The sequence below is a fragment of the Oncorhynchus mykiss genome, chromosome 21 (genome assembly GCF_057628025.1).
Source record: "Oncorhynchus mykiss isolate SJ-2025 chromosome 21, ASM5762802v1, whole genome shotgun sequence".
Lineage (NCBI taxonomy): Eukaryota > Metazoa > Chordata > Actinopteri > Salmoniformes > Salmonidae > Oncorhynchus > Oncorhynchus mykiss.
Window position 1 is genome coordinate 41466339 of NC_143042.1, and position 16034 is coordinate 41482372.

At 40.0% G+C, this 16034-nt stretch overlaps 2 protein-coding genes across 16 annotated transcripts in view; one reads left to right on the forward strand and one right to left on the reverse strand.

Annotated features, from left to right (window-relative positions):
* Nucleotides 1-16034, reverse strand: part of LOC110500600 (adhesion G protein-coupled receptor L3) — a 490597-nt gene that overhangs the window by 368985 nt on the left and 105578 nt on the right. The window lies entirely within an intron of this gene.
* Nucleotides 1-16034, forward strand: part of LOC110500876 (multiple PDZ domain protein) — a 69983-nt gene that overhangs the window by 36627 nt on the left and 17322 nt on the right. For 8 of the 15 annotated variants that reach the window (XM_090213288.1, XM_090213290.1, XM_090213294.1 and 5 more), the window contains 8 exons: nt 3943-4038; nt 4234-4329; nt 5010-5187; nt 5311-5421; nt 10727-10780; nt 12890-13046; nt 14749-14945; nt 15252-15343. In XM_090213288.1, coding sequence (XP_090069414.1) covers nt 3943-4038; nt 4234-4329; nt 5010-5187; nt 5311-5421; nt 10727-10780; nt 12890-13046; nt 14749-14945; nt 15252-15343 — 981 coding nt within the window. Of the gene's footprint in view, nt 1-3942; nt 4039-4233; nt 4330-5009; nt 5188-5310; nt 5422-10726; nt 10781-11263; nt 11336-12889; nt 13047-14748; nt 14946-15251; nt 15344-16034 lie in introns of all 15 variants that reach the window. The other 7 variants (XM_090213285.1, XM_090213291.1, XM_090213293.1 and 4 more) reach the window with 1 other exon arrangement.

Below are 16034 nucleotides of genomic sequence, written 5' to 3' on the forward strand. Positions count from 1 at the left end.
AAATCAACCATACTGTATATCAACCATACTGTATATCAACCATAGTGTAAATCAACCATATGTATATCAAGAATACTGTAAATCAACCATACTGTATATCAACCATAGTATAAATCAACCATACTGTATATCAAGAATACTGTAAATCAACCATACTGTATTTCAACAATACTGTAAATCAACCATACTGTATATCAACCATAGTGTAAATCAACCATACTCTATATCAACAATACTGTAAATCAACCATACCGTATATCAACCATACTGTAAATCAACCATAGTTTATATCAACCATACTGTAAATCAAACATAGTGTAAATCAACCATACTGTAAATCAACCATAGTGTATATCAACCATACTGTAAACAAACCATACAGTAAATCAACCATACTGTATATCAACCATAATGTAAATCAAGCATAGTGTAAATCAACCATACTGTAAATCAACCATAGTGTAAATCAACCATAGTGTAAATCAACCATAGTGTAAATCAACCATACTGTAAATCAACCATAGTGTATATCAACCATACTGTAAACAAACCATACAGTAAATCAACCATACTGTATATCAACAATACTGTAAATCAACCATACCGTATATCAACCATACTGTAAATCAACCATAGTTTATATCAACCATACTGTAAATCAAACATAGTGTAAATCAACCATACTGTAAATCAACCATAGTGTATATCAACCATACTGTAAACAAACCATACAGTAAATCAACCATACTGTATATCAACCATAATGTAAATCAACCATAGTGTATATCAACCATACTGTAAAGAAACCATACAGTAAATCAACCATACTGTATATCAACCATAATGTAAATCAACCATAATGTAAATCAACCATACTGTATATCAACCATACTGTATATCAACCATACTGTATATCAACCATAATGTAAATCAACCATACTATATATCAACCATAATGTAAATCAACGATACTGTATCTCGACCATAGTGTAAATCAACCATAGTGCATATCAACCATACTGTAAACAAACCATACAGTAAATCAACCATACTGTATATCAACCATAGTGTAAATCAACCATAGTGTAAATCAACCATACTGTAAATCAACCATAGTGTAAATCAACCATACTGTATATCAACCATACTGTAAATCAACCATACTGTATATCAACCATAGTGTAAATCAACCATATGTATATCAAGAATACTGTAAATCAACTATACTGTATATCAACCATAGTATAAATCAACCATACTGTATATCAAAAATACTGTAAATCATCCATACTGTATTTCAACAATACTGTAAATCAACCATACTGTATATAAACCATAGTGTAAATCAACCATACTCTATATCAACAATACTGTAAATCAACCATACTCTATATCAACAATACTGTAAATCAACCATACTGTATATCAACCATACTGTAAATCAACCATACTGTAAATCAACCATACTGTAAATCAACCATAGTGTAAATCAAACATACTGTAAATCAACCATAGTGTATATCAACCATACTGTAAACAAACCATACAGTAAATCAACCATACTGTATATCAACCATAATGTAAATCAACCATAGTGTAAATCAACCATACTGTATATCAACCATAATGTAAATCAACCATACTGTATATCAACCATAATGTAAATCAACGATACTGTATCTCGACCATAGTGTAAATCAACCATAGTGTAAATCAACCATACTGTAAATCAACCATACTGTATATCAACCATACTGTAAATCAACCATACTGTATATCGACCATAGTGTAAATCAACCCTAGTTTAAATCAACCCTAGTTTAAATCAACCATACTGTAAATCAACCATAGTTTAAATCAACCATACTGTATATCAACCATAATGTAAGTCAACCATGCTGTATATCAACCATACTGTAAATCAACCATAGTTTAAATCAACCATACTGTATATCAACCATAGTTTAAATCAACCATAATGTAAATCAACCATACTGTATATCAACCATAATGTAAATCAACCATACTGTATATCAACCATAGTTTAAATCAACCATAATGTAAGTCAACCATACTGTATATCAACCATAATGTAAATCAACCATACTGTATATCAACCATAATGTAAATCAACCATACTGTATATCAACCATAGTTTAAATCAACCATAATGTAAGTCAACCATACTGTATATCAACCATAATGTAAATCAACCATACTGTATATCAACCATAATGTAAATCAACGATACTGTATATCAACCATACTGTATATCAACCATACTGTATATCAACCATACTGTAAATCAACCATACTGTAAATCAACCATACTGTATATCAACCATAGTATAAATCAACCATACTGTATATCAACCATAGTTTAAATCAACCATACTGTATATCAACCATACTGTATATCAACCATAGTGTAAATCAACCATACTGTATATCAAGAATACTGTAAATCAACCATAGTTTAAATCAACCATACTGTATATCAACCATACTGTAAATCAACCATACTGTAAATCAACCATAGTTTAAATCAACCATATTGTATATCAACCATAGATTAAATCAACCATAGTGTATATCAACCATAATGTAAGTCAACCATGCTGTATATCGACCATAGTGTAAATCAACCATACTGTAAATCAACCATAGTTTAAATCAACCATATTGTATATCAACCATAGATTAAATCAACCATACTGTATATCAACCATAATGTAAGTCAACCATGCTGTATATCAACCATACTGTAAATCCACCAAAGTTTAAATCAACCATACACAAACCTTAATCTGAACTGTTCATTTTTTTTTAACAGATTTCTTAGCTAAATGCCCTGTTACCTCTTACTCATTAATAATCAAATAATTTGGACATCTGTGGAGATTACAGTTCACTAGATTAGATAATCGTATAGGCTACATACAGCACATTGACCGCAGTCCCAACACACAGTCAATGTATCTGGAAAAGTCTCTCACTGGACTGCACCACTAACCATGGGTTTTTAACAATTCATCCTTAACACTTCATTGACATGCCTCTCGTTGACTACTGGGCATGCAGGTCCATTTGTGTGGGGTGATAACGATTGATTTTGCACTTTTTCGTCTGTGCTGTATCCACCCCATCACACACGAATTCACTTATTTCTTCCTTCATCTGTTTTTGGAGGCATTTGAATTGCTGTTTGAATGAACAGGGATTCAAGTACCTCCGTGTCTGCATGTCCTAATGTTGAAGTATGAGTCATCCCATCATTGTTAGATCTGTCATCTTCACTCAAATGTGTGTGTGTGTGCTTTAGAATCAACTACGGATGATTAATTGCTTGAAACTGGGCTTCCCAAAGCGGACTTATGCGCTTTTCTACTCCCTTTCCTTCAATTCTTAATATTTTGAACGTTCTCTACTGTTCCAGTAAATTAAGAATTGCTGTTCCAATTGATGTTCCCTTCAAAACTCAATGACATTATTTTGGAAATAATTCCCACACTCAATCCATTGACGGCTCACTACATTATTCATTGACGGCTCACCTTGGGCTCATGATAGGCAGAAATCATTGCCAGAGAAATTTGCAGAGCTCATTCCTTCCCCTCCTGAAATCTTGGGCCTCAGATGTAAATTGGACGGGGAGGAGAACAATGTAAATTGGTGAATAAATAAAAGGCTGTTTTGTAAAAAGGCTCATTCTGACATATCGGGTTGCATATGAATGCAGGCACTTCCACTTTAATGCTTTGTTAAACGATCATATCACCCCTAATGATGAATTCTGACATGCTTGCACACAAGGTTGAACTCCCGTGTCATATGTTTATGGGCAGGTTATGTATTTTGGGGGTATTCGCAGTGATGATGACAAATCTTGGTCAGGTTGTTGTTCGGAGGAGTGCTGATGCTCATTGGTGTGTGTGTTCTCAGCATTACCTATGTCCCTGTGGAGTATCTGGAGGAGTATAAGACTAGCCTGGAGCAGCCTAAAGATGACATCTGCTCTGATGCACCTCTGGCCCCAATGTAAGCTCAAACTTTATAAAACTTTATAGAAGCCATGCATTTATAGAAAGTGTTTTCATAACAATGCCTTAAGTAAAAGTATATGCTTTTATTTTCCAGCATAGACCGGCTTTTCACGACATTATTTTGTTTAACTCCAGACAAAACAAGTCGATGAGCAAACCACCAGGTTTACAATTGTTTGTCTTTTTGCAGAAGAGGAATCCCAGAACTTCCTGAGCGGGAGGATGGAGAGGGAGAGGAGAGCGAGTTACAGACCGCCACCTTCAGTAACTGGAACCAGCCTATGAAGTGAGTAGGAAGTTGGACTTTGGCTTGGACCAGAACATAGAGTTGAACAAACAACATGCCCTTGGCACAAAGCCTGTTTTAGCATGGGCAGCACCATTGAAGGCTTTCACTATTCACTAAAGGTGGGGGGTGTAACCTCTTTCCAACTTTAATGTTAAGGAAACAAAGCTGATTGGGTAAATAAGTAATAAGAAGTGTTTGGACAGCAAGCATTAGTTATACCGCTTTGGAACTGAGCTAGCGCCTGCATATATATCTATAAGAGGAAATCATCAAACACTGTAGCACTCCAGGAGTAGGGTTATTGATAGCTGAGGCTAACTCAATGAGCTACAACGTTTAGAATGTCACAGATAGAAATGTAGCCAATTTGCAGAACTGACACAGTTCCCTAATCTAAATGACTGAGAATCATATCCAGTCTACCTAATTTACCGACTTGCCACAATGCCCCAATCGTTTCCATTCTCAATTGTTGAACCTTCTGTACTGTTGTACTTCCCTGAATTTGTATTCAATAGGTGAGATTTTTACACAACCCATTTCCTCACTCAATGTCACTTCTTATTTTTACTTTGTATGCAAATAAATGAATATAACAACCCCAACCCTGTCCCAAGAAGTGGCACAATACAGTACCCTTTAAAAATATATTTTACAATGTGTGTTGCCTCGCTCAGGGTGGAGCTCAAAAGAGAAGCGGGCAAGTCCCTTGGCATCAGCATTGTGGGGGGCAGAGGGATGGGCAGTCGCCTTAGCAACGGTGAGGTGATGCGGGGCATCTTCATCAAACACATCATGGCGGACAGCCCCGCCGGCCGCAATGGAACCCTGAAGACTGGAGATAGGATTGTTGAGGTACACCAATCAATATTATTTCACACTATAGAGATTAGCATGCATTTGACTTTAACATGGCGAAATGGTAATTGCACAGTAATAACCTATGAATTACTTGTTTGTTTCTTTGGAATGTTTCAGGTGGACGGTGTGGACCTGAGTGATGCCAGTCACGAGCAGGCTGTGGAGGCCATCCGCAGGGCAGGAAACCCTGTAGTGTTCCTGGTCCAGAGTATCGTCCACAGGCCCAGGGTGAGCCCTCTAGCTCCTTGTGTTAGCCTGCTAACATGCTAGCTTACTGTGACAGCATTCTAGCCAAGTGGTCCTAGCTCCTTATGCTAGGATGCTAGCTTACTGTCATAGCATTCTAGTTAAGTGGTCCTAGCTCCCTGTGTTAGTATGCTAGCATGTTATCTTACTGTGATAGCATGCTAGCTAAGTGTTCCTAGCTCCCCGTGTTAGCATGCTGGCTGTGTGGTTAATGTCTTTCAACAACAATACTTAATTTCAAATCAAAATCAAATCAAATTGTATTTGTTACATACACATGGTTAGCAGATGTTAATGTGAGTGTAGCGAAATGCTTGTGCTTCTAGTTCCAACAGTGCAGTAATATCTAACGAGTAATCTAACAATTCCCCAACAACAACCTAATACACACAAATCTAAAGGGGTGAATGAGAATATGTACATGTAAGTATATGGATGAGCGATGCCTGAGCGGCATAGGCAAGATACAATAGATGGTATAAAATACAGTATATACAGTACATGTGATATGAGTAATGTAAGATATGTAAACATTATTAAAGTGGTATTGTTTAGAGTGGCATTGTATAAAGTGACTAGTGATCCATCTCCACCCTCTGGAAAGCTTTGCGGTTGAGACCGACAGTATGCACCACCCTCTGTGATACAGCCCGACAGGATGCTCTCGATTGTGCATTTGTAAAAGTTTGTCAGGGTTTTGGGTGAAATGCCACATTTCTTCAGCCTCCTGAGGTTGAATAGGCGACGTTGCGCCTTCTTAACCACACTGTCTGCGTGGGTGGGCCATTTCAGTTTGTATGTGATGTGTACACCTAGGAACTTAAAACTTTCTACCTTTTCCACTGCTGTCACTTCGATGTGGATAGCAGGGTGCTCCCTCTGCTGTTTCCTGAAGTTCACAATCATCTCCTTTGTTTTGTTGATGGAGATTTCCTAATCTCTCACCATTAATTATCCCATTCTAAAAGCTACTTAACCATCCTGTATCCAACAAAGACTATAGTAGCTACAGTATCTATATCTGTGACATGGCTTCAAAAGCATGACTGGCTATTAGGGCGCTTTCACACCCGAGAGTGCGCTTTGTGAGAGGACGGATTTCAAGTGGGAGAAAGGCTTTTGCTTATATTCAATTATTTGACAGATTCCTTGTCAGGACCATTTAATTAAAAGTTCAACAGAAACTTAAAATGACAAAACATTAGACTGACTGTATTTTTGCTGCATAATCTTGATTGGTTTGAAAGCACCATTAGCATGACTAACTAATATCCTACTGGAATTGCTACAAGGTTTGCAATCGCCAACATCGCCAGATTATTAGTACCGGGTAGGACCCAGCTTTGCCTCCAGAACAGTCTGAATTGTTCGGGGAATGGATTCTACATGGTGTAGTGTTCAAATGTTGCTCAATTAGTATCTAGGGACCTAACATGTGCCAGGAAAACCTTCCCCACACCATCACACCACCGCCACCAGCCTGTACCGTTCACACCAGGCAGGATGGGGCCATGAAATCATGCTGCTTACTCCAAATGCTGACTCTGACATCAGCATGACACAACAGGAACCGGGATTCATTGGAGCAGGCAATGTTTTTGCACTCCTCAATTGTCCAGTGTTTGATCGTATGCCCACTGGAGCCACTTCTTATTTTTAGCTGATAGGAGTGGAACCCGTTGTTGTTTGTCTGCTGCAATAGCCCATCCTTGATAAGGAAAGATGAGTTGTGCATTCCAAGATGCCGTTCTGCGCAGCACTGTTGTACTGCACTGTTATTTGCCTGTTTTTCTCTGTAAACCCGAGAGACACTGTCGTGCGTGAAAAGCCCAGGAGGCCGGACGTTTCTGAGATACTCGAACTGGCGCGCCTGCCACCTACGATCATACCACGCTCAAAGTCACTTAGGTCACTCGTTTTGCCCATTATAATATTCAATCAAACAGTAACTGAATGCCTGTCTGCCTGCTTTATATAGCTAGCCCCGGCCAATTGACTCACTGTCTGTAGTAGCAAACCATTTTCGTGAATGGGTTGGTGTACCTAATAAATTGTGTATATTGTGTATATTGACATACAACTCACAATCATCAATTTGCATGCATGGTTAAAGCTTTACAGACCTTTTCCGCAACCTTCCACTAACCAGTCCAGCATGCACCTCTTCCTCAGCCCAAGTCCCGCTATAGCCCCACTTCATCACCAGTCATAGAGTACAGCACCGCTTTAAAACGCTTGCCTCATCACATGTGCCAGGTAATCTCTCTCTCACCCTCTCTCTCACTCTCTCCCTCTCTCCTTCTCTCTCTCACCCTCTCTCTCCCTCTCTCTCGGTTTCTTTTTATCTTTCTTCCTCTTTTTCTTTGCACATCAGTGGAGTCTATGTTGCTTTATCTCTCCATTCAGAAGTTTTCACAGACTTGCTTATAGACTACTGTATGTATGTGTGTGCAAAAAAAAGATACCCAATAAAAAATTGGAATCGGGCTGCATCCAGGGTAAATGTTATATGCTGCAAAGGTTAACTGCTATGGTCAGGTCTGTATTGCTCTTGCCCTTTTAAATGGTGCCGTTGGGGCCCACCTACAGATCGTAATGATGCTTCCTAGCAGTTTCCCCTTTATAGCCTTCAACACTTCTCTGTCACTAGTGAATAATCCAAAAGCACCCTTGAGGATTCTCGGAAACATTTGTTGTTTGGCTTCTAAGAAAGAGCTCAACTTTGATTTTCTTTAAAAAACTGGTCTCCTCGAGGACATTTATTACCAGTCACTTATTTTTGGAATCATTTGAAGAACTACAGAGGTGTTTTTACTATTGAGCCTAAATTTTCTTGGTGTTTCAACTTTTGAGCCTCCAAATTCCCTTCTTTCCATGAGAGCCTTTGATAAAAATGTTGTCAGTGCCCAATCTTACTTCATTTAGACTGATTGCTTTTTGCTCCTTTTGCTGCTCATGGTCTGCTTTTGGGTGGTCAATCCTACAGTGTATAATATACTCTCTCAGTGTAAAATAGTTTATTTTTGTCCCAGTTTCCCAGACCCAGATGAATTCTACTAATGAACTCAAAAGCATGCTCAGTGGAAAATCACAGTTGAAAGTCCTTTTGAGTCCAGGAATAGATTGTGCCTGCCTGGGATACCAGCTCATAAAGTTTTGTGAACTGAGAAAGAATTAAGGAACAGGAAAAGCTAAAAGAACACAATAGCCAATATGTTCAGTACCCCAAACCACAAGGTTCACTGCCATGTTGCTGTTGTGGTTTCTGGCTGGCAGGCAGAATATATTAAGTCAGCTCCTGGTTGAGAGGTGGTCAGGCTTGGGTGGAATATCGATTACCGGCCTGCCTACCTCACTGGACGCATCATTTTAGTTTTCCCTATGTGTAACGTGTACAGTAACTACTCTGACAAAGGGTAATCAATACTCTAGTGTAGCCAAGCTTATACAATCACAACTCATGAAGAAAAATAAACACTGATATTTTGCTCAGGCTACTTTTTTTGTTATATTCAAACAAATGTTTTTAATATACACTACCGGTCAAAAGTTTTAGAACACCTACTCATTCAAGGGTTTTTCTTAATTTTTTTATATTTTCGACATTGTAGAATAATAGTGAAGATATCAAAACTACAAAATAACACATATTGAATCATGTAGTAACCAAAAAAGTGTTAAAGAGATAAAAAATATATTTTATATTTCAGATTCTTCAAATAGCCACCCTTTGCCTTGATGACAGCTTTGCACACTCTTGGCATTCTCTCAACCAGCTTCACCTGGAATGCTTTTCCAACAGTCTTGAAGGAGTTCGGACATATGCTGAGCACCTGTTGGCTGCTTTTTTTTCTGTCTGCGGTCCAACTCATCCCAAACCATCTCAGTTTGGTTGAGGTCGGGGGATTGTGGAGGCCAGGTCATCTGATGCAGCACTCCATCACTCTCCTTCTTGGTAAAATAGCCCTTACACAGCCCGGAGGTGTGTTGGGTCATTGTCCTGTTGAAAAACAAATGATAGTTCCATTAAGCCCAGACCAGATGGGAAGTCGTATCGCTGCAGAATTCTGTGTTAGCAATGCTGGTTAAGTGTGCCTTGAGTTCTAAATAAATCACAGACAGTGTCACCAGCAAAGCACCCCCACACCATAACATCTCCTCCTCCATGCATTACGGTGGGAAATACACATGCAGAGATCATCTGTTCACCCACACCACGTCCCACAAGGACACTGCTGTTGGAACCAAAAATCTCAAATTTGGACTCCAGACCAAAGGACAAATTTCATCCGGTCTAATGTCCATTGCTCGTGTTTCCTGGCCCAAGCAAGTCTCTATTTCTTATTGGTTTCCTTTAGTATTGGTTTCTTTGCAGCAATTCCACCATGCAGGCCTGATTCACACAGTCTCCTCTGAACAGTTGATGTTGAGATGTGTCTGTTATTTGAACTCTGTGAAGCATTTATTTGGGCTGCAATTTCTGAGGCTGGTAACTTTAATGAACTTATCCTCTGCCACAGAGGTAACTCTGGGTCTTCTATTCCTGTGGCGGTCCTCATGAGAGCTAGTTTCATCATAGCGCTTGATGGTTTTTGCGACTGCACATGGAGAAACATTCGAAGTTCTTAACATTTTCCGTATTGACTGACCTTCATGTCATCAAGTAATGATGGACTGTCGTTTCTCTTTGCTTATTTGAGCTGATCTTGCCATGATATGGACTTGGTCTTTTACCAAATAGGTCTATCTTCTGTATACCACTCATACCCTTGTCACAACACAGCACAGCTGATTGGCTCAAACGCTTTTAAGAAGGCACACCTTTTACTTGAAATGCATTCCAGGTGACTACCTCATGAAGCTGGTTAAGAGAATGCCAAGTATGTGCAAAGCTGTCATCAAGGCAAAGGGTGGCTATTTGAAGAATCTAAAACCAATCAAAATATATTTATTATTTAATACTTGTTTTGGTCACTACATGATTCCATATGTGTTATTTCATAGTTTTAATGACTTCACTATTATTCTACATTGTAGAAAATAGAAAAAGTAAAGAAAAACCCTTGAATGAGTAGGTGTTCTTAAACATTGACCGGTAGTGTATAGGGATTCTTTTACTTTACTGAATGTACATTCTATACATTTTAAACATTTACCATGCAAGCCTCACCAATTTAAATACAGTATGATGTCTCACCGTTGTAAGTTCAACCTTTGCTGATATGTAATTTGATGACAATGCCTAATGGTGTATTTTTCATGTCTCCGTCCCTCTTGTACATAACAGTCCTCAACCACGGACACCAACGAGGAGAGAGTGGCGCGGCGCAATGGTGACAAGGTTAGTGTCTCTATGCAACCTTCAAACCTGCATCAAATACATATGCCAAATAATTTCAAATACTTGAGGTGCTCTGGATTTAGCTCAGAGCAAGTAAACAAGCACTGCTCAAGTACTGTATTTGAAAGTGTTTGGGCGACGGTCTTTTAAACTTAGGTAATGCCTGTAACTTGACGTTGTATTGTCGTAGAAGTCTCAAATCAAATTTCCGCAGGGCTTTGGGAATTTTTTTTTTTGTTCATCGTACTTTTAAAGTTCAGGTCCCATCACAACGAGTGAATGCGTGATTGCATACACATGACCCTTCAGTTATCCAGTTTTAGTCCGCAATAATGAATCATATTTAGCTCATAAAATTAGGATTTTTAGTAGACCTAGTACTTCACTCATACTCTCCATCATAGCAGTGGAGTGAAGTTTCTGCCTTTAGTTTCGCTATGATGCCATCCTAGAAAGTCACTGACTATTCTCTGTTCTTTGTAGGAGGTTGAGTGTCACAGTAGACTATTCCTACGCCTCTCCCCAACTAACCCTTTCACTCCTACTCCGTTTAAGGTTTGTGGGTCTTTGTGTTGTCGTGCTTTTCACCTTCTATTTCCATGTATGCTCGTACGGTTGTGTTATGGAATATATGTGGAGACACATACTGGACAGCCCTTACATGCATGCATGCTGTCCTAGCATCTTTTCACTAAACCTGTTTGAATCCCTTTTTCTTTTTTGCCTTTTGTTGTTTACAGATAGCATCGATACAAATGTTCTTCTTTTTGCAAAATGTGGAAATTGAAATTGCCAAATTCATCCCCAAAATATGCAATGGTTTGATTCGGAATCAAAATGCATTTGAATTTAACTAAATGTATCAAAATAATCCATTGTTTTCCTTTGTATCCATTATCAGATTTTTATTTTATTTATTTCACCTTTATTTAACCAGGTAGGCAAGTTGAGAACAAGTTCTCATTTACAACTGTGACCTGGCCAAGATAGAGCAAAGCAGTTCAACACAAACAACACAGAGTTACACATGGGATAAACAAACGTACAGTCAATAACACAATAGAAAAGGCTATATACAGTGTGTGCAAATGTAGTAAGATTAGGGAGGTAAGGCAATAAATAGGCCATAGTGGCGAAATAATTACAATTTAGCAATTAAACACTGGAGTGATAGATGTGCAGAAGATGAATGTGCAAGTAGAGATACTGGGGTGCAAAGGAGCAAAAAAATAACAATATGGGGATGAGGTAGTTGGGTGGGCTATTTACAGATGGGCTATGTACAGGTGCAATGATCGGTAAGCTGCTCTGATAGCTGATGCGTAAAGTTAGTGAAGGAAATTTAAGTCTCCAGCTTCAGTGATTTTTGCAGTTCATTCCAGTCATTGGCAGCAGAGAACTGGAAGGAAAGGTGGCCAAAGGAGGAGTTGGCTTTGGGGGTGACCAGTGAAATATACCTGCTGGAGTGCGTGCTACGGGTGGGTGCTGCTATGGTGGCCAGTGAGCTGAGATAAGGCGGGGATTTACCTAGCAAAGACTTATAGATGACCTGGAGCCAGTGGGTTTGGTGACGAATATGAAGCGAGGGCCAGCCAATGAGTGCATACAGGTTGCAGGGGTGGGTGGTATGTGGGGCGTTGGTGACAAAACGGATGGCACTGTGATAGACTACATCCAATTTGCTGAGTAGAGTGTTGGAGGCTATTTTGTAAATGACATCGCTGAAGTCAAGGATCGGTAGGATAGTCAGTTTGACGAGGGTATGTTTATATACAATGGTTGGATTGAATTCTATCAGTAAGGAACATTTGTTATTAAACTCAGTCTTGAATATTGAAGTAATCTAGAAATACACTGCTTATGACTTTTCTTACAGCAAGCATTCCTTGTTTAGGCATAAACAAAAAAGAATCCCTAAAAAGTAGGGTAATATTATTTTCAAGTGTTCATCTGCACACGAGTGACTAAAACTTACTTTACCGACTGAATTTAACAATACAGCTTTAGGTTGTAGTCAGCTAAACCTGCTATGTTGAAACTAAGCGATTGTTATCTGCCTTTTTGCCACACAACAAATCTATTTTTCCCGATACTTCTGTGATGTGGCAGCCGCCAAAGCGGGAAGCGGGAAAGACATCGTCCACCACTCTTCACCTTTCTCTTCCTGTGGTTCCCCACGTTGGAGAGACAGACACGGATACTCTGACAGAGATTCCCGACAGACCGTCCCAGACAGAAGAGGAGGATAAGTTTGGCTACAGATGGAGTGAGTGTGACTCTATGAACAGATCTAGGAACAGTTTGCCTTCCTCTTAATCCTAACCATGGCCATTACGGGGGGGGGGACGACTGACGACTGACCATTAAGGGCAACTGCCCCCTTAATGAAAGGACCGAAGTTGGCTAACCCAAGTTATGTTATCTGGGTTCTCACATTGCTATTAGTGATCATTACACAATGAATAAGCCCATGGGCCCAGTCCAGAGACCCAACCCCTAGCCCCTACTCCCTAGGCACTTGTGGAGAACTGGATAGATTTGATAGGGGAAAGTCCAACAAATTCTTAAGAGGTCAATGTGCAGCTACTACCATAGTTATACTCCTTTCAGATTTACACAAATATCCACTGCACAGTGGGTAGGCAGTAGGGTTTGTTTCTAGACTGTGCAATGGATTCAGATATTTCCCTTTTGGCTTGCCTGCTCCCATGTGCTAGGACCTAGTGGCCACTAGAGGGCCTTCACATTGCTATCATGGTCTTGCCAGTGCTTGAATTGGGCCGGAATACACCGGTACACCCAAAAATCTTACCGACACCAATTTCAGTCCACTTCAAGAGCTAAGTATTTTTATTTGTATTTATTATGGATGCCCATTAGTTACTGCCAAGGCAGCAGCTACTCTTCCCAGGGTCCAGCACAATTAAGCCAGTTATATACAATAAAAAACAACATTACATTACATTTACAACAGATTCTCTTCACAGTCCCCTCTGTTCCATAATGTGCTTGCATGAGTTACTTGATGTGGAATGGAGTTCAATGTAATTCTTGCTACTAGGATCCCAAGGCAAGTGAACTAGACTAGCACAGTGATATTATACCTATCCAGTTATTCAAAATGAAGTGCTTTGGGCCTTCAAACTCAACTCTGGACCTCGAAGCCAGTCCCACTGTGTTTTTTTTTTTTCATTCTTCCCCTCTAACCAGGCACTGATTTAGACCTGCAACACTAGGTGGGTGCAATTATTTATCAGGTAGAACAGAAAAGCAGCAGGCTCCGGACCTCGTAGGGTAAGAGTTGAATACCCCTAGCCTAGGGGGTAGGGAAAGGAGTTGTTTCTGGATGGGGCCTCAGGCTCTTCTGATTACAGGCAGTGTAGTCCCTCCTGGGCCCCTGGTTTGTGTGTGTGTGTGTGTGTGTGTGTGTGTGTGTGTGTGTGTGTGTGTGTGTGTGTGTGTGTCCTGTGGTGATCCGATTAATGAGGTGGAGACTGGAGAGGTGAGTCAGGGAGATTAGTACAGGAGCATTTAGGCATACAGCCCAGAACAACATAGATGAGAGATAGAGAGAGAGAGAGAGGCCTGTCAGTCAGGGAGTGTAATAGAAGAATTTTACTCTTGTGAGATGTTGTATTGATTATGACTTTGCATTTGATGTTATCCTTGCGCTTAGAACCCTTTTGTTTGATTCCCATTCATGACTTCTCTGTCACATTCTTCTTATGTTCGGGTTGTGAGTGTAGTAAGTGAAGAAAAGCCAGCTTAAATCCAGCTTAAAGCTATACTATAAAACACATAGAAATCTATCCATTATAGCTGTATGTGGCTCTATTCAATCATTTCACATGTGAATTATAATTATACAACACACACAGGTTGTAGTCAAGCCCTCCACTGTATTCACGTCCATCAGTATGATTTGTCAGTGTTTCAACCCATTTCAATCTATCTACTGTTCTCTACAGAGAACATCAGTCAGAGGTACGACAGCCTCCCAGGGCTTCTCCACATGATTGAGCTGGAGAAGGGGAAGACTGGCCTGGGCCTTAGCCTGGCTGGCAACCGTGACCGCTCCCGCATGAGCGTGTTTGTGGTCGGGATCGACCCCAGTGGAGCCGCCGGCAAAGACGGTCGCGTTGTGGTCGGGGATGAACTGTTGGAGGTGAGGGGCATGGATTAGTAACTTAGTGGTCACAGATGCTTTAGATTGGTGCTCCTTAACCAGGAGTTGATGCCCAGTGGTTATTACTGTGTTGTATGGTCTGAATCAGACAAATATGACTTGATTTAGATTATCTTCTCTGATTTGAGATCTGCGTTGAGTTTTAGCCTCGACTATATTATCTGAGGTTTGCAGGAAGCAAGCAAATGTCATGACAGTTGCGAAATTGAATAGTATTGCATCGAATTCAATTGAATGAAGTGTTATGAAGACAGTAGTAATAAGTACATTTCTGCACCTTATCAGATCAACGGGCAGATTCTGTATGGGCGGAGTCACCAGAATGCCTCCTCCATCATTAAAAGTGCCCCATCGAAGGTCAAGATCATATTCATCAGGTGGTGTATTTGAAGAAACAGGGACATATATACCAAGTCCTTATCTCCATCCCCCAACCAAGTATTGTTTCAAGTATCTTTACCAAGTGTTAACAAGGATAAAAATGTATAGATACTGTAGCTCAGTGTTTCCCAACTCCAGTCATCCAGTACCTCCAACCATACACATTTTTGTTGTCGCCTAGGACAAACTCACCTGATTCAACTTGTCAACCAATAATCAAGCCCTCAATAAGTTGATTCAGGTGTTTGCTGTTAGGGGTAGTGGAGGACTAGAGTTGGATACTGTTGTGGCTGAGCACCTTCAATAGCAAAGGACTAGTTCAAGTCTAATGCGTCACCACATAAAGCCCAGTAGAGGGAGCTGTGGTGTTACAAAGGACTGATGTAAACTGATATCAGGGAAGACACAAGGGGCATCTCAATACTCCAAGATGTCTTTTTCTATTACCTGTGTTACTATCAGTCAGGATCCGTGAAAACCCAGCTAGTTATCACACATAGACAGGCCCAAATGAATCAGACCAAAATAAGGGATTCTCGACTCACGGGCAGGAACACACACCACTTAACTCACCTGATAGCCTCAATTAGACTTGTGTGGTTTACAGACTCAGCCTGCGTCCCAGTTGACTCAATATTCCCTACATCAGGGATCATCAACTAGATTCAGCCGCGGGCCTATTTTTTT